The following is a 24,911-nucleotide window of genomic DNA, read 5'->3' on the forward strand; positions in this document are numbered from 1 at the left end:
CAAACCTTAAGGAACATGAGCTGTTTTGTAAGGACAAATCTACAAATATTTCAGTTTCAAGATATGAAAAATTTATTGAGACATATACAAAAAGAGCACGGCGGCGCAGTGGTTAGAGCTTGTGCGGCACAGTTCATGTCATGGGAACCTGTCGTGGGTTCAAATCCAGCTCCAGACTTCCTGTGCTTGCGTGGGTTTCCTCCGGGCACTCCGGTTTCCTCCCACGTTCCAAAAACATGCATTTCAGGTGAATTGGCCGGTCCAAATTGTCCCTAGGTGTGAACGAGCGAATGACTTGTCTGTCCCTGTGTGCCCTGCGATTGGCTGGCAACCAGTTCAGGGTGTCCCCTGCCCACAGCCCTGCTTTACGTGTTTATCCTAGAGTGCAATGTCTGGTTTTGTTGAAAGCAATGCTCACTACGTTTTATCAATGGCAGTTAAGACTAGTGTAATTTATTCTATTCTTTTATATTCTATTTTATTCCTACCTGGTTTTATAGTTATAAAATATATTTGTTTTGCTTTTAACTTAGAAAATGTGCATCACATTAGGAAATTATTATTCAACTAAATTATTTGACTGGAAGAGGTAGAGAAAATAACTGAACAGTGTTTCAAAATAACTTACATTTAGTTATTGTAATTGGCCGGTCCGAATTGTCCCTAGGTGTGACTGAGCGAGCGAATTGTCTGTCCCTGTGTGCCCTGCGATTGGCTGGCAACCAGTTCAGGGTGTCCCCTGCCCACTGCCCGCACCCCCGTGACCCTACTGAGGATAAGCGGTGCAGATAATGGATGGATGGATGGATGGATGGATGGATGGATGGATGGATGGATGGATGGATGGATGGATGGATGGAGTGGATAATCGATAAAAGTTGTGTTTGATAAGTAAAACGTTTGCTACATGTTATTGCGTTTGGTGGATTTAATTTCATTTAAAAAGGAAGAATAAAACGTGTCTTCAGACAGTGGTAAAATTGTTGGGCGAGCGTTGATTTAACGTGAACGCAACACGCAAAGTGCGCTCTCTGGTAATCGAACTTTAATAAAAATAACACGTTCTGCCTTGTAGGGGGCAGTAGCGGATTTGTATTAATACCATCCTCCGCACCGTCCCTTTGGGAGCTTATGAAAATATGGGCTGGATTTTTTTCCTCAAAGTTAAGAGTGCGATTTAAAAAAATATATATTTTATAGTTTCGTAGCATTTATTGAGAAAAAACAATACATGAATGTAAATGTTATGATTTTGTCTGTTTTGGTTTATTTGTTTGGTACAGTGAATCCAATTCATCGTTAGATCTTTTCCGGGTCTTATCACTCTCCAAACTGTCACCGGTAGTTTATCCGGGAAGAAACGCGGGTAAAAGGGAAACACTTCATTAGCAACCATTTTTTCTACTTTTCTTTAGAAAGATAAACTGTTTCTGAGTGCTCCCTTGTGTTTAATTCTAGACTCAAAAGAACATTTTCTTTCTGAGTGACTATTCTATGAAACAGTGACTTGACTAGCTTCCTCGCTAGCTGGCTTGCTTGCTAATCATCGTAGCGTCATAGCTACCGTTGTCAAAGACAAAACAGCATCAGACCCAGATGTGACAAACAACAAGAGGATAAACCCAATGGAGGACTACGATACGTTTGTCCTGGATCGTTTGTTACTGCGGCGGATTGAGGACGAGGAGCCGAAAAAGTCTGTGTCCTCTGCAATTTGCTTCTATGGGGAGCCCATCCTTCCTCCTGTGGTATGAGCATTAGTTTCTAACATATATTTCATCCAACTCGAACCAAAGGTAGACAAACTTTTAGTTTAAAGTAAGACAGTCAGGTAGCTCTGGTGAGAGCATCCCAAAATCTTTCCTTGAGACTAAACTCTCATCTGAGGTCACTTTTTCTGGACGAAGTTGCAGGATAACCATATAGTACACCCCTGCGTAAACTTTCCTAATTGACTAATTTAACAAGGCTACAATTTGAATATGAAATTCAGATTTAAAAGAAACCGAACCAGTTATTCCGAGAATAGTTACAGTTCAACTTAGTGAGTGATTTCAATATTGTCACATGGGTAACCGCAAAATTACAAAACTATAGTGCCTACTCTCATCTCAGCATATACTGCATTTCAGGTAGTGCTTGTCCTGAACTTTCAACCATAAAAGGGATTCCTAAATTATTATAATTGGTTTGTACTGTAATCATTTTTGTTTACATAAATGTCCTATATTAAAAAACATTTCCTTTCTAATACAATAACTCAATACTTTATGATCATCTTCCATTATGCTTAAAAGGTGGTTTGTCATGTGTTGTGAGTTATTTATGTTTACTACAGCTTACAGATGCACAGAAAGAAGAGATGCAGCAGCACAAAGAGACTGCGCTAAAAGATGCTCGTAGTCGAAGGAATAAGTGCAATCATAGGCTGGCATATGTGCAAAAAGTTCTACAACGTGTTCAGGTTTGGTGTTTTCTTCTATGGCACACATTTTGATAAGGCTACCCTTGTTGAATGTATGATAATACCTGTAGATGGTCAGTTAGATGTAGTTTGATAAAGAGAATTTCAGAAAGATGGCTATCCAAGAATATGGTGCCCATGTATTTGAAAATAGCTGTTGTATGTAGGGTGCACGCTTATACAGTATTTATTCCATAAACGTTGCTATGTGATTCACAGATCATTAATGTATTTTAAGCGTTGTTGTTAAATAAAACATGTATTGTATTTTTATCAGTTGGCCTAAGGTGACCTCTTCCATGCAGCCCTTTGAGACTGTTTGTGATAAAGGGCTATACAAATAACCTTGACTTGACTTTTTTTTTAATTACAGATGCGAAATTCACCTACACTGGAGGACTTACTCAAGGAATTAGATGGCACCCCAAAATCTTTGGATTCCTCAAACTCCAGCGATTTTACTCATAAAAGTATAAACACCGTGGCAGAAGTGAATTGTGCACATGTTCAAACAACGTCATCAATAACAAATAGTGACTTTATCACATCTCACATGATGCCACAATCAAGTCACATGGAAGGGTGCCATGTTGAACAATATGAAAACCAACAATCTACTGAACCAAGCTTTAATGGCACAGACCACTGCTCTGCATCCATGAGTTGCATGACTAATGCAATCGTAGAAAACACATCTTGTGCTCCAGAAAGTTGTGACTCAAGGAATGTTTGTCCTGGTCCACAAGGAACTCCTAACACTACTGACTTTTTCCGTCCCAAAACCGCAAAGACAATTGGCAATATATCAGATATTATTAGTTACCCTCCTATTGATGGAGAAGAATTGGAGAGAAGTGGACAAGAGTCATCAGTTTGTCATAATTTTATGTCTATGAAAGACAGCTCTTGTTCTGAATTTACAGATGATTCAATATTCTACACAGAGAAATGTGTAAATGGTCAAATAAAAAGAACTGAGAGTCAAGATATTCTTCCATCTTCTCCTCCACCCAAGATAAGGGAAGGTCAAACAATTAAGCAAGTGGTGGTCCCAGTCCCATCTCTAGACATCTGTGCTTCTAATATTCCAATGTCCCCTCAAACACTAAGCGTTGATTGTTCATTAGCTACTCCGCATACTCAAATCAACCTAGAGAATACAGACTCTGTCAACACACAGGTGCCTCAAGCTCAATCACCATTTTCTAATCGGCCTAGCCTTCAGGACCTGCTGAAAAAATCTCAGGAGTACCGTGAGCAGCAGCGCTTGCTTAGAAACCAAGCCAAAAATGCTAATATCCAGGCAAAATTACAGGTGCAACAACAATCTGAGGAGAGGAGCCACTCTGATAAGGAGAATACTGAGTTTTGCTACAATGGTATGGAGGGAAGAAAATCTAAAGACAAGAGATTTGTCAAAACGGCGTCTTCTACTTGCAAAAAAAGAGAAAAAAATCAAATAGTTCTGGATGAATTGATCAGCAAAAAGGCAAACCGTAAGCCGGAAAAAGTATCTCAAGATCTCAATCTACCTCACCAACAGCCCTTCTCACAAGCCCAAAAGTTAAATCGCATGACCAATGATCAGGCAACCACAGACCCAGTTATATACCTGGAACCCCATTGTATCCCAGTTCCTAATTTTTGCAAAAGCCCTGTTCGTGATACGAGCTCAAAATGTTTACCATGTAAATTTAATAACTTGAGGAAGAAAGTTATGGTTAGCACAAGTTATAATGAAAGCATTGTGGCTGATGAAGAGTGTAACATGGTTTTACAAACCGATGTGCCAAGCAGCTTAATCCAGGGATCACAACACATAAACCAGCTTGAGTCAGGCCTATTCAGTTTAAAAGAATTGCTTTCTGATCTATGTTCATCCCTTATGCAAACTGACGGAAAATGGGACGAGAAGCCTAATGAGAACCACATAGAAAAGCAAGATGGAAATAACAAAGATGAACACAATCAACAATCACTTGACTCTCGCAGGGGCATGTTTGAAAACACGGACAAACAAAATGAAAACATCCTGTCAGTCTTGCAGGGTAAAGAAAAAACGGTCACCCTTCAGGACAAAATCAATGAAGAAGCATTCAATGTTGTTTGTCAACAGTTCAAGGGAAACCCAGAGCATCGGCTACCAGATAAAAATTTGCTCTGTGTGTCCAAGTGGATGCCAGTCTCAGATTTCTTCAGAAACGTTAAATCGGAACCCGCAAACCCTGGATTGGACAGCTATTCACATCATCCAGAAGGAAAGTGTGGATATTCAGAGTATAATCTTGGCTCCAATGTTATCAACCAATCATTCGACCGTGACACACAGTCTGAGCTGCAACTGTTTGATAGTTCAGATTCCGAACAGGACTCGGGCGACCAGCCGGTTCGGGCTAAGGGGCTGACTCCAGTGAATGTGGCAGGTTTTGGGGGTATGTCAACCAAGGTGAAACGAAGACTGCTCCTGAATGATGTGACAGACAACTTTGAGAGAGTAAAAGCACACAACATTGAGGACTTATCAGAGGTCCGATCCAGCTACACTACTTCCAGAGGTAAGACTTACGTGTCAAATGTTAAATCGTTGTCCTGTGCAAAGGGAAGACATTACATCCGCTGCAAATCTGAGAAACATGCAGATTTATTGGGCTTATATCTAAAATGGAAATAAATAATTCACACCCTATTCACAAAACATCGTTAATGTATTCGACCAGGGTTGGGTAAATTACGGCTGCGGGGCACATACAGCCTTTTTAATCCGGTCCGCTGAACAAAAATGTCAAAAATATAATGATAATATATGATACACAAATGTACCACTGATAAAAGCCCTAAGCCCTGCTGACTGGCATACTGAGAGAGCGAGGAAGAGAACAATTTGAAACCCAGTCCATATTTTAAATTGGTCTGTTTTGTTTATTTTTTGGGGGTGTTGGGGTGGGGGGTTTGTTCGATTTGTTTAAAGCACTGACTGGCCGACTTAAGAGAGAGAGCCAGAGATGGATGCATCGCTTCAGCGGCACGACTAAGGCACTGGACACAAGTTCTATTCAGCAAGATGAAGAAGAACGCAGTGCAGGTGTTTCGTGACGATATAGTATGAAAGAGATCTCAACTCAAGGAATGCTGTCTCATCGGCGTGAATCTTGGCTGTCCCAATTAGATGTTTTTTTTTTCTTGCAAAGGAGTGAACTAGTGATAACTGAAGTGAAAGTAGCGAGGGTTCTTAGTATGCCTTTATGGTTTGACATGGTCAGTCAAAAATGTTTATAATTTAAGGACTTTTATTTTATTTTAGAATTCCAGGTGCACCCAAAATCTGTTCTGTAACCGTTAATAAAGCTATTCTTTCTGTAATTTGGAACATATTTTGTTATTTCTTAATTCTTTTACACGGTAATTAGGATACAGTGTCCCTAATAGACAGTTCTTCGGTGTCCCTTTATGTCAATATTATCAATGTTTTTTTCTTCCTGCCCTTGCACTTCGGCAAAATTATTTAACCCAATGTGCCCCGTTACTGAATACTTTTGCCTAATCCGGTATTAGACCCATGTTGTACATGAAATGGTTAAAATACTTTAATGTAAATGTATTTGTTTATCGTTTCAACTCATTTAAAATATCAATACATCACTGGCATTTGAACATTTTGCAAAACTTCTATTTTTTAATTATTAACCCTTTAGTAAATTTTTGGGTGAAATACTTGAATTAAAATCATGATCATCCATAATGACTGAAAATTTAGCGATTACAATATTTGGGTACATCCCCTTGTCTTCGTTAACTGTGTAGGAAAATGTTAAACGAAACTGCAATTGGCTTTGTTTGGGGTGGAAATTATAAATAAATCACATGGTTTTTGTCACACTTTTGCCCCATTAACAAACATTTCAAACACCTGACAATTTTATTTCTTACATTATTTGATAAAGCTATTCTGATGTGTAAGGTAAGTTAAGAGTGATGTAACCCTATAATAAGAGTTGAACACATGGTGGAATATTGTATATTCTTTGATCGCTGGGAGGGGAGTTATGTCGAAGTTATCTGAACACCTCAGACAGTATACGGGCTATTTGTTATAGTCATCTTTTTATTGTTTTTTGCTCTGCCCCCCAAAAAAAAAAAAACATTTGAAAAATCTTTGTGAACCAAGGTTAATTCCCTTTTTTTATCCTCCTTTTGTGACGTCAGCGGCTTCACCGGAAATGGATCATTTTACCAAAAAATTGAAACAGGCCCAGGATGCTCAGGTCATAGCCTTGCAAGAAGAACACAGGAGACAACAAGAACAACTGCGACAGGTATGTTTGTCCATCTAAAATATTGATTTCTGTCTAAAATTGAATTAGCTTTCACTGCATCCGCTTGGTTGTTGTTCGAAATGTGTGGATGTATGTAGTTTCTCCATGTTGAAACTACATAAATATTTGTTCAACCCACCATAATACTGTCAAACAAAGCTCACCCTTCCCATCGGGCCACTCCTTGCATGATGTTGCATCACTTTTTATTCTGCAGATCTGAATTCCTTTTAGAGCTTCCATATTTCACTTACGCAAAGTCTGTGACTTTACCCAAAGTCAATGATACAGGACATTGAAGGATAAAAGTTTAGTCCATATTTACTTGGTAAATTAGATAAGTGTTGTATGAACTACAGCCCAGGACAATTGCATTCAATTTTCTGGTGCCCCCCACCAACAATATAATCAATATATCGGACTTAAAAATAAAATAATACTTTTTACTTCCTCCTCTTTTTTTGGACAGATATAAATTATCTTGCAAACCAACAGAATATTCTATAATATAAAACAATAACAAATCCAAGTGTTTGTCAAATAGCTTAACAGTAAACAAAAGTACTGTATTTTCATGACCACAAGGCGCACAAAAAAAGTCTCAGATTTTCTTAAAATTGTGTGACACCCACTATTCTGCAGTACGTCCTGTGTGTGATTGAAGTGGCGGTCTTGGCTAAGGACACCTAAGTGTGGGCGTCACCGCTAAATGGTGAGGTGTGGGCGTGTATATAAGCCTAGTTTCAAACTGCAGAGCTTAATATTCAAATTTGATGTTGGGGCGAAATCTGATGTTTTGTGAAATTGTTCGCGTTTTCAAATAAATGAAACTTGTAGGCAATCTCCTGTGATTTCTATGCATCTCCTGTGTGAATGCGTCAAGTCGCCCGCTTATGCAGACGAGGACGTGTGACGTCACGTCCATTGTTTGCGGCAGTACTCATGGATGCCATCCACGTAACAAATCTAGCAATTCGAAAGCTGTTGTGATACCCGGAGACTTAAAACGGAGTTGTCCCACACTTTCTCTTCATTGAATTCTTTCCGCTATTTAATAATGAATTGATGGTTCGCAAGTGGAGGATGCTGGAAAACGAACTCCGACAAATTTTTATCCATGTGTTTTACTTTGTAATCAATACTTAAATTCACAACAACTGACCTCTGTTTTTCTTCCAGTGTATTTTCAAATCCACACATTTGTATGGTTGTCTTTTTAAGGCGGCAACAGCAAAAGGCAGCTGGCCCCCTATCGTGCAATGCGCCCTGGTTATGTGTTTAATACAGAAATAGAACAAGCTAAGGAGACTGCGCCTTTTAACACGTTGGCCCTATGGTTTAAGAAAATACGGTATTCTACATAGAATTGTATGCTATACACCTGCAAATATTTGATTTTCTTTTTTAGAAAGTGAAAAATTGTAGATTGTGAGTATATTGTTGGATCAAGAGGACCATTTTGCACGTTTACCTTTTTAATTAGTTTTACTTGTACTAAAAGGAGGAGCCCTCAAATTTCATTATACTTGTATCAAGACAAAGGCCATTAATTCATTTATTCATGCATACAAATACCGTCTCGTCGCGCCCTTTACGATATTTTGTTGCAGCCCGAGGCACCTAACCAAATAACACATTTCTGAGGGACACTCAAAACCCAATCCGGGTTTTCTGCTGCAAAACATGCGATGATAACAGTGTTTCAGAAAACATGTGTAGTTTCCTGGAGGATCTGTGCCTTGTCACGTTTTCCTTGAAAATCTTTGTATTTGTGTATGCATAGAAAGGAGGGCGTTTTTTTGTATTTGTTTTTATGTACATTAAATGCGTTAATGCAGCATTTTAGATTGCATTTTGTTGGATGAAAAGTGTGTAGGAATATACTTAAAAGCAAATATCAACAATAAAAATGATTAGTAGGAATGCTAACAAAAAATTGTTGCGCTCTGACTTCGGCAATGGAAAGGGTGCTCGTGACTTGGGTCCAGATTATCATCTACAAGTACGTCTGTGTTCAACCCTCCCTAATAATTTTTTAAACCAGCCACATGTTTAAAGGAGCTGTACGGAATTTGGAACGTTTTTACCCCCTGCCGCCATCTCCTGTCTTGTGTCACCATTACAATCTTAGCTTGTTCATGATGCTCGTACAAGTATGTGCATTTCTTAAATGCGCTCGAAAAAACCTTTCTTTTTCATCTTTCTTGGGGTTTGGGTTGGCATTTCAACTCCACGTGATGCAGGCCTTTTCTTTCACCATTTTCATGCTACACGAACGAATAGAAAGAAAGAAAAACGCAGGGGGTGGGTGAGCATGACGTCAACTCCAGCACTTCCCCCTTTGCCCCCATATCTCCTACCTAATGTGTTCTGCCCGGAACAGCTTTGCTAAAGGTAATATAAAAGCAGATAAAGCATAAGGCCTCTTGGAACTCAGTTGGACATTGTTACCACATACTTAATATAAATAATATTCAACTTTATGAGGGACACTTCAAACAACACACCTCACCTTTAAAGTGGAGATAAATGCATGGGCAAAAGTCCAACAATTTTCAAATGTTTCGTTTTAGTAAATTTTCATAATCAATCATAATTTGGATATATATCAGATATGATTGTTATTATTTTTTTTGTCCGTAAGGACCCATGCATACCCAATTTGACCCACATGCTCTAACGATGCTGCAATACCTGGGTTCTCTGGGAAAGGTGGATTGTGGGCAGACTACAGACATCTGCTCATTACAAGAGACCTTCAATGTCCCCCTAGAATACCCACCCCTCCAGAAAAAACCTAAGAGTTTCTGACATGAATGTTTCATCACATCCCTAAGAGCTGAGATGCTTGCCTTTGAGTGTGTGTATATGCCTGTCAACCACTTTTTATAATCGCTATTGTGTATCTTTATCAAGTACACATCTCATTCTATTCAAGAGCGCTGTTCAGTTGATATGTCATTAACAACAATATAATGAACTTAAGCCAATAAATATAAACGCTCCCTTTCGCCTCCCCTCTGTGCCCTTTTTGTAATTTATGATGAGACTGAAGCCCAAGCTGGCTGGAGCCTTCTCTTGGAGGGAGGAGGGGAGCGAGGGCAACTGACACAGAAAAGGAAAGGATAATTTGTTTAATTCATGAGTGTCCATGGTTAACTGCCAGATTGTCCTGCCGTGTGCCACCGTTAATGGTCTTGCTCTTTTTTTTGTCTCTCATCCCTCTCTTTGTTTTGTCTCATGACTCCTCTACTGTTCTTTTCGCTCTCCAGCGGTATTATTTTTGCCGTCTGTCTTATCTCATTATGGGTGTTGCCCCCCTCCTATGCCACATCCCTCCAGTTTTCTCTCTTTCCTCCACCCTCAATTAATTCCTTCCTCTTTCCTTATTTTCTCTCCATTCCAATTTAATATTTGCCAAATTTGTCTTTTTTTTATTTTTTTTATAGAAGCTGGTACATGCACGCACACACGCCCGTATTGACTTTCCTTTTGTGACCTCTCCTGTGCTTCACAGGCACTTGCATTGCAGTATTGCCAGCTCCAGAGCTCACCCTTCCATCACACTCCGTCAGACTATCATTTTGGGAACATGGTGACACTCTCAAAGCTCTCTCAGGTATTATAGTTGCATGTGTTAATATGATAGATTCTGCTTTATATATGTTTATCTATTTTCAATTGCTTGATCATGTCAACCAAAAAATATTGGGAGTTCCATTAAACCAGTGTTGCCAAAGTACTGCACAGCTAACACTTGCGGCACACCCTGTTTCTTGGCTTACAACTTATACTAAAAATTGTGTTTAATGCAAGTATTTTTAATTTGTTTTGTTAATTTCCAAAATAACATTTTGTTTTCATAAAATGTGTGTGTATATATATATATATATATATATATATATATATATACACACACGTAAGCTACATTCTTTATTGTTGGACATTTTGTTTTCTGTTTAATGTTTGAAAACAAAATAAAAAATAAAAAGACAACAAATTTAGCTCTTTAAGCTTAAACAAACACTGTAAAATTTTACCACAAAATGGCATTGTGTTGTGTTGAGAAATTGAAATCAAGCGCTAAATAGCACAAAGAAAAATACAAACGACGGAGACTCAAAGTGACCAAACGGCACCATTTTTTTGCCGATCCTTTTATTAGGTTTTTGGGGTTACCTTTATTAGCAGGATGGCGGATAATCATGTCGGTTCCTTCCAAGTGAGCCTCATGTTATGTCAAATTAATACAAAATTCTCGTAGTACGAGTAGTTTTAAAAATGGACGTTTATATGATAGTTCTTGTTTTTTTGTTTGTGACTTTATTCAGGCACAGCACAAAAAACAACATTAAGCACTAAATCAAAAGGAGACACCTCAATATTTGTACGAAACAGCTCAACAATACAATTATATAATACATCACGGGTCTCCGATCTGGTTCCCGTGATCACCGGGTACCCCTCTACAAGCACCTTAGTAACCTGTGGTCTGGTTCTGAAAATGGCTCACCAGTGATGGGTCATAGTGAGTCTCTAGAACAGTGTTTTTCAACCTTTTTTGAGCCAGGGCATGTTTTTTACATTGGGAAAATTTTGCAGAACACCACTAACCAAATATGTTATAAAATGAAACTGAACAGTATGTTTAATTACAATATAATTTATAATACCCCCTGTTTTTAAAGCACATACACTTGACAATTACATAATATTTGCAGAAAATGATTCCTAAATGTTTTTTAACATTTTAAATTTTAAAAAGTGACATTGGATCATTTCTCACAGCACACCTGACGATCTCTCACGGCACAATAGTGTGTCGCGGCACAGTGGTTGAAAATCACTGCTCTAGAAAATTTGATTTCCAACTTTCATGAGAAATCATTGACCTAATCAGTGTCTTTAAAATTATGTAAAACTGGTTGAGGGTGCTTATTCCAACCCATCTTCTATTGATTACAAGCTGGTAATAATAATAATAATAACAATAATAACAAAAATAATAATAATAACAACAACATTGTAACTACATACTAATAACATGAGTTGCTATTTTAGAAATGCATTTCCAATCAAAACAAGAAAACCAAAAACAAAAGGGAAATTTGAAAAAAAAATAAGAAAAACAATTGAGACCTGCAATAATGCTACTAGAGACCCATATGACATATAATACCCAAACAAGGCGCTAAATAATAGAAGTCCCTCTAAAAGAGAAAATGGAAAAAAGAAAATACTTCATTTTTTGAGGATGTGACCCTAAGGAGGAACAGTTGAGAATTTCCCCACACTAACTATACTTTCTAGCTGTTAGTTTATTCTGTTGTGTTTTAAAGAAACGTTACCTTCAGAAGGCTGAACAATCAACAAGTGACAAGAACAGTTGTTTATGATTCTGAATGAAAGCATCGCACATGCACGGATGAGCTAAACTGATGTCAAGCAAAAGACCTTGAGAGTCTGGAAAATTAATTGGTTGTCACTGATGGAATTAGCATTCTCCTCTCCCCTCCTCTTTTCATTATTCACCCGGCTCATCATTCCTTCTCTCTTCATTAGCCCCCCGGCTCTCACTTAGACCGCTGGCGCCCCCTACTGTTAGCTGCCGTCAAAGGCTATCTGACGCGCCGTTTGCTCAGGACTGAAAGAGTGGCACAGCTGGTGCGCACCATTGGGGTGAGTCAAGCCTGACAGTTTGGCTTTTTCACATCTGCTCCAGCTAATCTGCCCATCTTTGCTTTGTTGAAATGTTCTTGTCACTTTTGCTGCTGTTGTTTAAAACTCGGTGCACACTACATACTTGAGCAGGGTTTGGGTACCCTAAATGTTAAAAGTGTAATGTATGTATCTATATTAGCCTTATCTCAATATCACTCATCCTGTGGAGAATGATGCACCAAGTAACTGTTCTGTTGTAGGATTCTCCTTCAGTTTTACTTCATGACAATATTTTTAAATTGCAGTATTGTTTCATTCATTTGATATAACTAAAATTGCAATAAAGATATCCATTTTTTGATGTCTTTCATTTTGAGGATTAAAATAAACAACAACATGATCGACCGTGCATACAGTATCCCTTAACTGTGGAACAAAAAGAGTACAATGAAACACAGCATGCATTTATGAAAAAAAAAGAAATAAAACAGCATTCCTTGAAAGAAGCAAAGTAAATAAAAGTAAATTAATACAGTTTAGGTTTGATTTCAGTGCAGATGTCAAACAAGTCAGTGTATGGTCAAAACGCAGCAGCAGCCTATTCTCACTCTCTTTGTAAATTAAAGGATGTACTGAGTTACATTGGGACGCTGCCCCTTTATGGGGTGAAGCTTCGGCCCCGCACAGCTCTGCTCCAACACAGGGAAAAGAGGAGAGAGGAAAACCAGCGGAAAAGAGATTCCCCAGAGTTTACATTACATTACAGTTAGATCCTACAGCCAGGAGTTCACGCCTGAAAGCTACAACTTCAAGTCACTATATATAACTTTGCTGCGATCGATGCGACATCCTGTATCCAGTGTTTTTATAATCCAGTATCACTGAGCGATCAGATTAAAAAAAATATTTCCCTCTCCAACCTTCTTTAATTGGTAAACATTTTTAGAAGGTGCCTGGGAGCCAGTATGAAATGAAATGATCTGAAATGATCTGCATTTATATAGCGCTTTTCAAGTCAATAACTTCCCAAAGCGCTTTACATTGCGCTTCACATTTCCCAATAGCGGCCGTGATCTGTGCAGCCATGTAAGGCGCTAACCTGCTTATTGGGGGTAATTGGGGGTTCAATGTCTTACCAAAGGACACTTCGACATGTAACACGGACAAGCCGGGATTCGAACTGGGATCCCTTAATCCTAAAACGATCGCTCTACCTCCTGAGCTACTGCCGCCCCAGTAGGCATCGCTAAGGAGCCGTATGAGGCTCCAGAGCCGGAGGTTGCCGACCCAAACAAGAGATAAGATCGAAGCCTAAAAAAATCTGACCCGACCCAAGCCGAGCCCGACCAATTTATTTAATTCATAGGACCGTTCCTGTAGCAAACCGGAAATTTCATGTTTTATGAGAGGTTATCATAACAAATTAAACCAGTCTTTTTTTTATGTGGACCACGGTCTATCGTCGCCAAAACTACTCCCGGCCTCGAAATGCCTCAGCCCATTGTGATGTTAGCGTAGCAACATCACAGTTAGGTAGAGAAAAACCCAACCCGAACGTAATGATTTACATTTTAGGTCAAACACTGGCCTGAATTTGGGTCCGACTAGGGCTTAGATCCTACCTCTACTACATACACACATTGATTTAGATATTTAGTTTATATTTAGAAAATAATTATTTCTGTGATTTGTGATTACCATTATGTATTTTTCTTTCAGGACACACAACAATTCCTGCAGGATTTCCTGCTGTCCCCTCACAGAGGGGATATCTGTAGCAAACAGGATCGTTTATTGCGACAGCGAGTCTCTCTGCAGGTATTAAGTCAGCCACATGTTATCACCATCTGTCGACTTGCCTCCTGCCAACATGCATTTATCCTTTAAATAGCAAATTACCCAGAACGGACAGCGAAATTTCACACTTTCCATTGAAAACAAGTGTCCCCTGTGTGATTATTTCTCTCTTGCAGTTGCGAGCGGCACGATACGAAATGCACGGTATCTTCTTCTGTCTGTCAGTTGAGGAAAGGATGCGAATGATTAGTTTCGACAGAAAGCTGTTAAGGGAAAAAGTCCTCAGACGACAGGTAATTCAAAGCTTTCAAACCATGTGCGAAACACTGCTGACACAGTCATTTTATGACCTTTCAAAAAGTTCTATCTTGATATTCGAGGGGAATGTAATGATAATGGCAATATGGTGAAATTGCATACTATATTTGCCACAATTTGTTGTCAATATTATCAGCAGCACTTATGCTTAAAAGGTGATTTCATTTTTAAAGTTGTAGCTCCCTCATGTGGCTGATTTATTAGTGTACTGTAGTTTGATTTTTATCTGTGCGACTATTTTCCCCGCATCAATAAGACTCCCAAATATAAATCATACCAGCAGTTTTTTTTTAACATAACCATTAAAAAACAACTCTTTTCTTCAGGATAACAGAACATGACATAGATCAGTAATTCCCAACAAATCAGACTTCAGGATCCACCCTAATTGCAATCCGCGACCCAAAAAAAACAAATACACTTCCTAGATGTATTAAAAGGATTGTGGAGTTCAAAGCAGAGATAGTAGAATATATTGATTTTGTTTAAAATCAAACAATATGACCAAAACCCCTTTTTCTCTTTGACTCTCAATTGGCTGTATATTGAAAGTTTTTAGAGTAACGTGTTTTTAGTGGGTAATATTTGACCACTCGATTCCGCTGTATTACGTGATGCAACCAAAAAAAGCGCAAAGAAGAATACAAACTACGGAGGCTCAAAGTGATCAATCGCACCATTTTTCTTCTCATTTTGTTACCTTTTTGTTATTGAGGGTAGCAGTAAGATGGCGGACAATCAAAAAAGAAAATAAAGAAAGAAAAAAGCAAGAAGAAGAAACAGAAAAATGACAGGTTTTTTGGTGGTTCCCGTAGCAGCAAGATGTCTGACAATCATGTCCGAGGTTCTCAAATAGTGGGGCAGCCCCCCCCCCTAGGTTAGCGCGAGGCTCCGTCGAGGGGGGCGCGGGCGTGTTGCCTTCTGGGAACTTTTTTTTTTGTTTTTGTCTTCCTAAGAATTGGACCTCCACTACACAAGGGAGCAGTGGGGCTCTCATTGGCAGTGTTTTGTTTACATTTAACCTCCTAAAGTATTGACTATTAAGTGTAGATACCCTCAAGTGTCGACTTGCAATTTCAGCGAACTATAGCCATCTTCATTTTAGTAGTTTAATTGACCCTCAGATGTTTTTTCCTTAGCATTATTCTGCCAAGGCAAAGGCCTACAACCCACTGAAAACAGGTTCGTGACCTACTTTTGGGTCCCGACCCACCAATTGAGAAACACTGACATACCATAATACTTGGCACAGGCTAACCAGTAATAACAGCGAGCAAGTGACATACCGTCACTTCTACTCTATAGCATATGAATAACCTATATTTTTTGTTGACAATATCTGTGCATTATTTGTTATTGCAACATCCATTGCAGCCTGGTCATCCTGGAAGGGGGATTACCACATGTGCCACATTTTCCTCATGTTGAGGTTTTTGAGTTTTTCCTTGCCCTCAGTAGGTTTTAGACCAGGGGATGGTGTAATAATAGTCTGTGGTTTGCAATAACTTGTGCAGCCCTTTGAGACTCTTTGTGATTAAGGGCTATACAAATAAAAATTACTTGACTTGACTTGAATTGACATAAAACTGGTAAATAGTACTCAACAGCACAAATGTGATTGTGTTTATTTTATTTTATTATTATTTTTTTTTAACTAATTTCTGTGTTGCATTCGAGGGAATTACACCAGGATAATTTGGACCGGTGTTTTTGTTTGTTCAGATGGTACAATCAAGCTGTCCAAAAGGAAGGAGCTCTCTTTCGGCCGAAACACGGAAGTCACTCATGAGGAAAAGAGAGATTTTGTGAGTATTCTGCTGTGGATATTTGAAAGAGAACACAAATACTCATTTCATAAGACTTAAAAGGCCAGCAAATACAAATATTGCCCTAATTATCCAAGAAACTGGACATTCCATAGCCACTGAATACTAAAAGTCTTCCGTAGTTTACTGCAGCAGTTTATAGCAAGTTACGAAATAATAATTTTCTGTTAAAACTAAAAAGTCTAGAAAAATCAAGCAGTGTTCATTTAAGTACAAAGATCCCTCGGTTTTCACGGGGACAAGAACCACCTGTGAAAAGTGAAAATAGCGGAGCACCTTCATAAAAACCCCAAAGGTATGAACTTAACTCGAGATGCCAACATTACCGACTGAGAGTGTATGACTGTAACAAAAAACAAATATAGATCTACAAATAATAACACACAACAAATAATAGCAATCGAATGAATAGTTTTATTGTCATTATACAAAGGTGAAACAAAGTTGGGGGACATTCGTCAAAAGCACCCGCAGCTTCCGGTATGAGGCGAAGAGCGTCCACTTACTTCAACATGCACGGCATGTCCACCCCTGTGTGGTTCGGACTTTATTTCCCCCCGACCTCCACGCAAAAATCAAAGGCTCGGACTGTTGGTTTTATTTTCATTATACAAAAGTAAAACGAAATTGGCTTTTGAAGAGTTGTTAGCCTAGTCATTAGCAGTAGGCCGGACCAGCAGCACAACTCTTGCCCTCTCCCAGACATCACCCGTGTCACATTTTGAACCCGATAATAATCCTACGGAGCACCTGCTGGTGACAGCATTTTTTGCGTTCTGCTGACATTCCTTAGAGTCCCATTTAATTTATTAATTTTTTTTTCACTTAACAAGCCGCTAAAAGCTTGATGTAGCCGTGCGCCGAGTTTGTTTTTAATCGGAGATGTAGCCTGCACAAACCCACTCTGGCTGTTTGACTGACAGCATACACGAGCCTATCACAGTTGCGCACACAGTCAGTCACACCCAACAAAACAGGGCGCCAACCTTAATTTGTCCCCGCTGAACACAATGCAAGATACAATGATATTAACGACAACAAAGTCAAAATCAATTCATTTAAAAATCCTAGAAAGAGTGGGCTAGCAATAACCGAAGCGCGAAGTAGCAGGGCATCTCTGTATTGATGATGTTTATTGTTAACAAAATGTTGATTGTTACTGAGTTGGTCTTGATGACCGTTCATTTACTGTATTTCTTTGGTTGTTTATCGTGCATTAATGCCATCTGCTGGACACTTGCAGTAACAGCAGGTTTGATGTGCGATTTCTTTTTCCTGTTTGTGATTGTTCTCGTGTTCAGGTCAAAGAGCGAGCTACACTCCATGTTGTACAATTTCTTTAAACCAATGCAGTCAAGTTTTCCATTAGGGCAATGTAGGTTCGTAACGCCACGTGGAAAATAAGATGTACTTCACTAAACGTTTTGTTTAAGGTGGTGTCTATAACTTCAAAATACTGTACTGGCTGATGCCATCTTCTGGCTGAAGTCATCATTGCGGCTTTTTCTTTTGTGTGTGTGAAGCACATTGTAAAGCGCTTTGGGAGGTCTTCATTGACTTGAAAAGCGCTATATAAATGCAGACCATTTACCATTACAGTAGACTCGTTCAAATAAGATAGATAGATAGATAGATACTTTATTCATCCCCTAAGGGAAATTCACATTTCCAGCAGCATCCCTGAGCTGAGAACAATACAATAATAAAGCCAAATAAACTCATTTTCATCTCTTTGAGGGTTTGGGTCGGCATTTGGGCTGTATTTGAAACAGTCCTTTTGTTACTTTCAACATTTCCATAGTAGATTTAAAGAAAACAGCCAGCACGCGCAAAATCACTCTCCTCCCCCATTGTCCCCTTTCCTCCAAGGTAATGCGCTCCATGGCTGAAACACAGATGATAAAAGTAAGATAAAAGCAGATAGGCGCTGTGGAAGAAAATATGTAAAGGCTCTTTGAACTCGGTTGGGCATCGTCAACATATGGAGAAAGCGTTTAATTTATAACTTTTCAAGAACACGTCAAATTATGCACCCCACCTTTGTGTTTCAGAAGTAATGTGTTGATATAAAAGTTAGATTCCTCTCTTATTTCATGACAAATTATGCACAGTTGCATTTGGAGATGAGCTAATAGGAATTTTTATTTATGTTTACAGTTATACAGATTATTTTTGTGCTCCATTTGGAAAATAAAGGGAGGAAAATACTTTGCTGAAACGCAACATTTCTTTATTTTGTTTACCTCACCTAACTTTATACAGGTTGGATCGCTAAATATGCACAACATTTAGTGAGGCTTGTACAGTTATTATTAAACTGTTGTCGTAATATCTACCTACCTACCCTGGTCATATCCCTCGAGAGGGGTGACCGACAGCAAGACAAACATACAACTTACTTACTTACTTATTGCTCCAGCGAAGGTCGGGGGGTCCCGTCCCTGTGCGTTGAGCCGACCAGATGAACCAGGTTTTTCCAATGCTGGCGGTCTTGTGCCAGCTGTTCTGCATCCTCTACGGCAACTCCGTGTTGTTGGAGGTCGCCCGCAACGACGTCGAGCCATCGAGTGCGGGGTTTCCCTCGTGGTCGTCTCCAGCCTGCGGCCTTTGGGTCAAACTGGAGAATGGCTCGTGTCGGATGGTCTGGTGGTAGACGAAGGACATGGCCAAACCAGCGGGTGCGGCGTTGTGCGACCAAGGAAGATGCTTGGGGCTGGCACGTGCGGGCTCTGAGCTCTTTATTGGAGACTCGCTGGGGCCACCTGATGTTCTCGATGGTTCTGAGAGCCCTGCTATCAAAACCATCGATTCTTGTGGCCAGGGTGTCGTTCAGGGGCCATGTTTCTGAGCCATAAAGCAGGATAGGGAGTACGGCGAGGTTGTAAATGCGGAGCTTCGTCTTGCGTGCGATGGTCTGGTGCCGCCAGAGTGGTTTCCAGAGAGACTGCAGAGCAGATGCTGCCAGGGCTCTTCTGCGGAGAATCTCTGGTTTTAGGTCCCCATTGTCTGTCACCATGGACCCCAGATATACAAAGCTCTTGACAGGCTCTACGATGTCGCTACCAATTTGGATGGGAGGTGGATCTGGTCCATCACCGACATACATGAACTTGGTTTTCGTCCAACTCACTTGCAGGCCAAGCCGCGCTGCCTCTTCGTTGTAAATGCCCAGAGCGTCTCTCAGCTGGCTGTAGGAAGTGCTGAGAATGATGGTGTCGTCAGCATACTCCAGGTCAGTCAGGTGGTAGTTGCCGAAAGACACTCCGGGGATGCGCTCACTAACCCTGAACATCAGATGGTCGATGATGCAATTAAAAAGGTCGGGAGCAGCCACACAGCCTTGGCGAACGCCGCTGGAGATAGCAAACCAGTCGGAGTCAATGCCGTTGATACGGACACAGCTCTCTGTGTTGCTGTAGAGCAGCTTGAACAGGGCTATGATCTTGGGTGGTGCTCTGAGAGCTTGGAGGATGTTCCACAGTGAAGAGTGGCAGACGGTGTCAAAGGCGGCCTTCAGATCAATGAATCCGATATATAGATGGCGATCTTTACGGAATTCACGGGTCTTTTCTATCAGCAAACGGACGGCAGAGATGTGGTCCGTTGTGGAGCGGTTGGGCATAAAGCCAGCCTGCTGGGGACGGCGGCAGCTTCTGATTGCTGGAAGGGCACGGCTGAGCAAGATCCTGGTAAAGACCTTGCCCGGGATGGAGAGTAAGGTTATGCCTCTGTGGTTTCCACAGACAAGCCTGTCGCCCTTGCATTTCCAGAAGGGCAAGATGACTCCTCTGGTCCAGTCGGTGGGCAGCTGCTCCGATTCCCACACCTGGTTGAATAGGCGGGTTAGCCACTCCACCATGCCATCACCGCCGGCCTTGAGCATCTCGCCGGTAATGGCACAGATGCCGGGGGCTTTCTTGGTGTTCAGCTTCTTCAGAGCAGCTCTCACTTCCTCGGGTGTTACGGGGTCTGTGCAGCAGGTGTCGTTAGGAGGTGCTGTGCTCGCAGCCCGTAGGAGGGTGGGATCAGCCGGGATGGTGCTGTGCTGCAAGAGGAGGCTAAAGTGCTCCTTCCAGCGCTCGAGGCAGTTGGCTTCTGTCATGATGAGGTTGCCGTCTGAGTCCTTTACCAGGGCTGTCTTTATGTGTGGGCCGCTACGGGCTTGGCGTAGTAGACTGAATACGCGGCTCATGTTGTTGTTGTTGGCCGCGGACTCAAGCTGTTGGGCTTCTGCCTGCCAAAACCTCTCCCTATCTTCAGCAATGGCCACATTGCGCAGGCGATTCAGTCTCCGATACTCTGTGAGGTCGCCTCGGAGTCGGGCCTCACGCCGCTGGTCTATGATGTTTAGTGTCCTCTCTGATATCCAGGGCTTTCTCGGGGAGGATCGCGGGCGTCCGAGGACATTGTGAGCAGACTGGAGGACACTTTCCTTGAAGGCCGCCCAGTCTGTCAGCTTGTCAGGAGCCAGGGTATCAAGAGAGCGGCGGATGGAGCAACTGAAGTCTCTGGCGATGTTGGGGTCGCTGAGTCGGGAGGAGTCGGGGCGAGGCAGAGTCTTGTGCTGGTTGGCTCGGAGCTTTAGCTTGAGCTGGGCCACCAGCAGACGATGGTCTGTGTTGCCAAGCTGTGCTCCTCTGAACACCCGGCAGTTGGTTACAAACGACTTCCAGCGTCGTGATATCAGGATGTGGTCCAATCCCTTCCTGGTTCTGCCATCTGGGCTGTACCACGTCCAGTGATGGATGCATTTCCGGGGAAACCAGGTGTCAGCAACACAAAGGTTGTTTTGGTGGCAGAGGAGGAGGAGGCGGTTGCCATTGTCGTTTGTTGTGCTGTCAACGAAGGTGGTGCCGACAGGTGAGCCGGGGGACCGATCAATGCTGGATAGAGTGGCGTTGGCATCAGTGAGGATGATGGTGACGTCGTGTGGTGGGGCTTGGTTGACAGCCTGGTGGAGTTGGTCAAAGAACGCGTCCTTCGCATCCTCATCAGCGACATCGGTGGGGGCGTAGGCGACGATCACTGTCATCTTGCCGTGATGGTGGAGGAATCGAGCAGACAGTAGTCTGTCACTTATTGGTGTCCAGCTGATGAGGGACCTCCGGAGGGCTTTTGGAATGGCAAGAGCCACACCGTAAAGGCCGGTCCGACTCTCGGGGCCACTCCAGATGTAGCAATGGTTGCCAGCTGTTGTTTCACCATTGCCTTGCCATCGTACTTCACAGAGCCCTGCCATGGTGATGTTATAGCGACAGAGCTCTCGGGACAGCAGGGTGGCAGCTCCGGGGCGAAGGAGTGTCTGGACATTCCAGGTGGCGACACGGGTCTTATGACGAAGATCGATCCGTACTCGTTGGTCGGGGGCAGGCTGGGGTCCGTTACCGTGTTGGTCAGTCCGGCTTCTTTCTCTGGTCAGTTTCGTAACAAAGTGTGTTTCTCCTGGGTGAGTTGTTAGCCCTCCGCAGGATAGTCGGTTGGTGGGGCTGCCACCTCACAGCGTACCGACACGCTGGGGTCTTTGTTTGTCTGGAACCTACCCCGGAGACCGGCCCGCCATGGGTGACCCTACCAGGAGCAAGCTCCCGACGGTATCGCTCTCCAGGGTCACTGGAACACGCAAGCTCCCTCGCCGCATCAAGGCCAGACCCATCCGAGGGGGACAAACATACAAAAACAAAGAAAATAAAAAGGGAAAAAAGTAGCATGGACCATGGCCAACCTAAACACCCAAACAAGTTAAGCCCCTCGGCACCCAAGTCGGTCATGCTTTCGTCCCTCCAGATGAAACGGGACACGAGAAAGCGGCCATGTCACTCGGGTCAGGGTGACACAACACACTCTTCTGTTCAACAACGGGGCCCGACAGCCTTCACTGCTTTACCCTTGCCGCATCATACGGGTGCCCTACTCATCCCTTAAAACGCGTCTAAACATCCCACTGTCCTTTTACAACCCCTCTCCACTCATTCCTATCACCAACAAGAGCTCTAGATTCCACGACCTCTTTCCTGTAATGCACTCATAACACCATCCATCCACGTCAATCGCGGCCTTCCTCTTGGTCTCCTTCCATTTACTTTTGCTCTGTAGATCCTCTTCAACATTCGCTCCTCATCTATCATCTCCATGCGTCCAAACCAACCGAGTACTCTCTTATCCACATGCTGGCCCAGGTACATCACTACTCTAGCTCTGTCCCTCACAATTTCCTTTTCTCAATCTATCCAATCTTGTTAGTCCTAACATATTCCTCAAACACTTCATCTCAAAAACATTTAATTTCCTTCTCAAATCTATGTTCAGGCTCCAAGTCATACAGTCCCCTTTTAACAACCATACTCATACTCCTGTTGCTCATCACTCTCCTCAGAGCACCCAAAACCTTGCTTCCTTGATTCACTCTGTGCAATACCTCGCACCCCATTCCACCAACTGCAGCCACATCACAACCCAAGTACCTAAAGCTTTCAACTTCTTCCACCACCTGTCCATGCAACCTTATTTCCAACGCCATGCCCACTCCATCACGTGAACACCTCATCCCCTTACTCTCGCAACATTCACACATAACTTACACCTATCACACACTCATCCAAACTCCATTACCACCCTTCTCAATTTTTCCTCAGAATCGGCCACAAGTGCTGTGTCATCTGCAAACAACAACTGACATACCTGCCACACCGTTCCACTGTTATCCATCATCTCTACACCTTTGCCAAACACTCTTGCATTCACCCCTCTCACCACACCTTCCATGTACTAGTAGTAATATAAGTTTAGTATAATAAGGTTAATAATCTACTTTGTTGTTTGGAGTTATTTAGCATTGTCAAAGAACCACTTATAGCCTAAAAATAGTGCTCTTACTTTCTACTGGGAACCAAATTTTCTTTCATTTTTGAAATATTTGTTTGGCAGCAGGACTACAAATGTACACTAATAGTGCTACGTGAACTACAAATTGACTACTGTAGCAAAGTATCCTTTTTTTCAGCGTTGACTCATAAGTATTAAGCTAGATACACTTATGCAATTTACATGATTACAAAATAAAATGTTTTGCAGAGATTTGTCAGCGGGCAAACAATTACTGTTTTTATGTACCTTCAAGGATTCAGAAGAAGGCGTCAGAAAAATCACAGAGGAGTCGACACACCTAAATACAAGACCGGATTCTCAAGCAAGCAGCACCTTGGAAACCAGGGAGAGCGATTGTGCCCAAAGCTAGCAAGCTCTCAGAGCTTTTACTACTGCAAACCCTGATGACATGAGCTTCACTGAAAACTCGAGTTTCCTTTTCCCATAATGGATCTTTTGATCTACTTCAATGACTTATAAGCTATTTACGTCAGAGTTTTGCTAAAGGTCAATTTTTTGTTTTAAATTGAGGAGGGTAAACCCATTCAGCTAAATTTTTTGGGTTAATTTTATTTTAATATTTTTTACAGTTTATTAAAATTTCAAAGTTAAAAGGCTTAGCACGACAAAATGTTTATCCTATAAGCCCCAGTGCGTAATATTTGAACTCTAAATGGCCACAAAGCACAGCGTAGCAGCAAGATCCCAGACAATCATGATGGCGACCTCAATTTAAAAGAAACACAAATTTCTCAACCTGTAGTTTTTTTAAATATAAAAATTAACATTGATATGCTGGGATGGGCTCCAGCCCCCCCGCGACCCTAATGAGGATAAGCGGTACGGCTAATGAGATGAGATGAACATTGATATGATAGTTCATGTATTTTTGCTGAGTATTTTTTGGACCACTAAGGAGCACTAAACATTACACACTGTCCCTTTAAGAGTTTTGGAAATTCTTAGTCAATTATTATATCTTTAGGCCTTTATTTGGACAATTGTGCTTTTTAAATATTCTCATGAAGCGTTGCCATCAGGCCTTGGTTATTGCTTTTTATTGCTCCAAAAATTAGCCTCTACCTTTGTTTGGCTGAGAGCATATTTTATGTGTTATTTATATTTGTACAAATGCCTTTTTCCCCTTTTTGAGTGTTAATAAACATTTTTACAACATGGTACCTGCGAGTCCTCTGCAGCCATTGCCTTTCTTTTGCATTTTGATAAACATTTTTAAAATCCGTAACTGGTAAGTATTTTGTTTCCATCTGTCTTTAATATTGGACCCCTGCAAAGGAAATTGCATCAGATGCCACAGTTGTTTGTTTTTTGTCTATTATTCTTTACTGTTGTTATTTTGACTATCATGCGTATTTTACATCATGGTCACATTTCGCCAATTATCTCGCTTACACCCTTTTGTGGCAAATTTGCTATTTGTAACCTAAATCAATAAAGAGAACAGGCTCACGGGGGCACCTTTAGAACAGCTGGAATTTTCTTCAGAATTGTTGTACAGCCCTTTCCTGTTCTCCTTGCAAGTTAAAAATTAAAAACAAACCAGCAGAATAAACTTATTCGTAATTGTGTACTGGAAGCGGACAGCTTACCATACAGACTCGTTACATTTATTAAGGTGACTTGAGATTGCTACCATTGAACGATGTT

At 41.3% G+C, this 24,911-nt stretch overlaps 1 protein-coding gene across 1 annotated transcript; it reads left to right on the forward strand.

The window, feature by feature from the left end:
- The first annotated feature begins 1,347 nt into the window (after nt 1-1,347).
- Nucleotides 1,348-24,424, forward strand: cp110 (centriolar coiled-coil protein 110). The gene is given in 11 exon segments (XM_088342467.1): nt 1,348-1,748; nt 2,339-2,464; nt 2,838-5,019; nt 6,668-6,777; nt 10,295-10,396; nt 12,340-12,456; nt 14,158-14,256; nt 14,412-14,528; nt 16,276-16,358; nt 23,497-23,521; nt 23,523-24,424. Coding segments are annotated over 11 exon segments (3,210 nt in total). The 5' UTR covers nt 1,348-1,625; the 3' UTR covers nt 23,649-24,424.
- The last annotated feature ends 487 nt before the right edge of the window (nt 24,425-24,911 follow it).

Source organism: Urocampus carinirostris, chromosome 8 (genome assembly GCF_059441175.1).
Source record: "Urocampus carinirostris isolate Australia breed hairy pipefish chromosome 8, RoL_Ucar_1.0, whole genome shotgun sequence".
NCBI classification, from domain to species: domain Eukaryota; kingdom Metazoa; phylum Chordata; class Actinopteri; order Syngnathiformes; family Syngnathidae; genus Urocampus; species Urocampus carinirostris.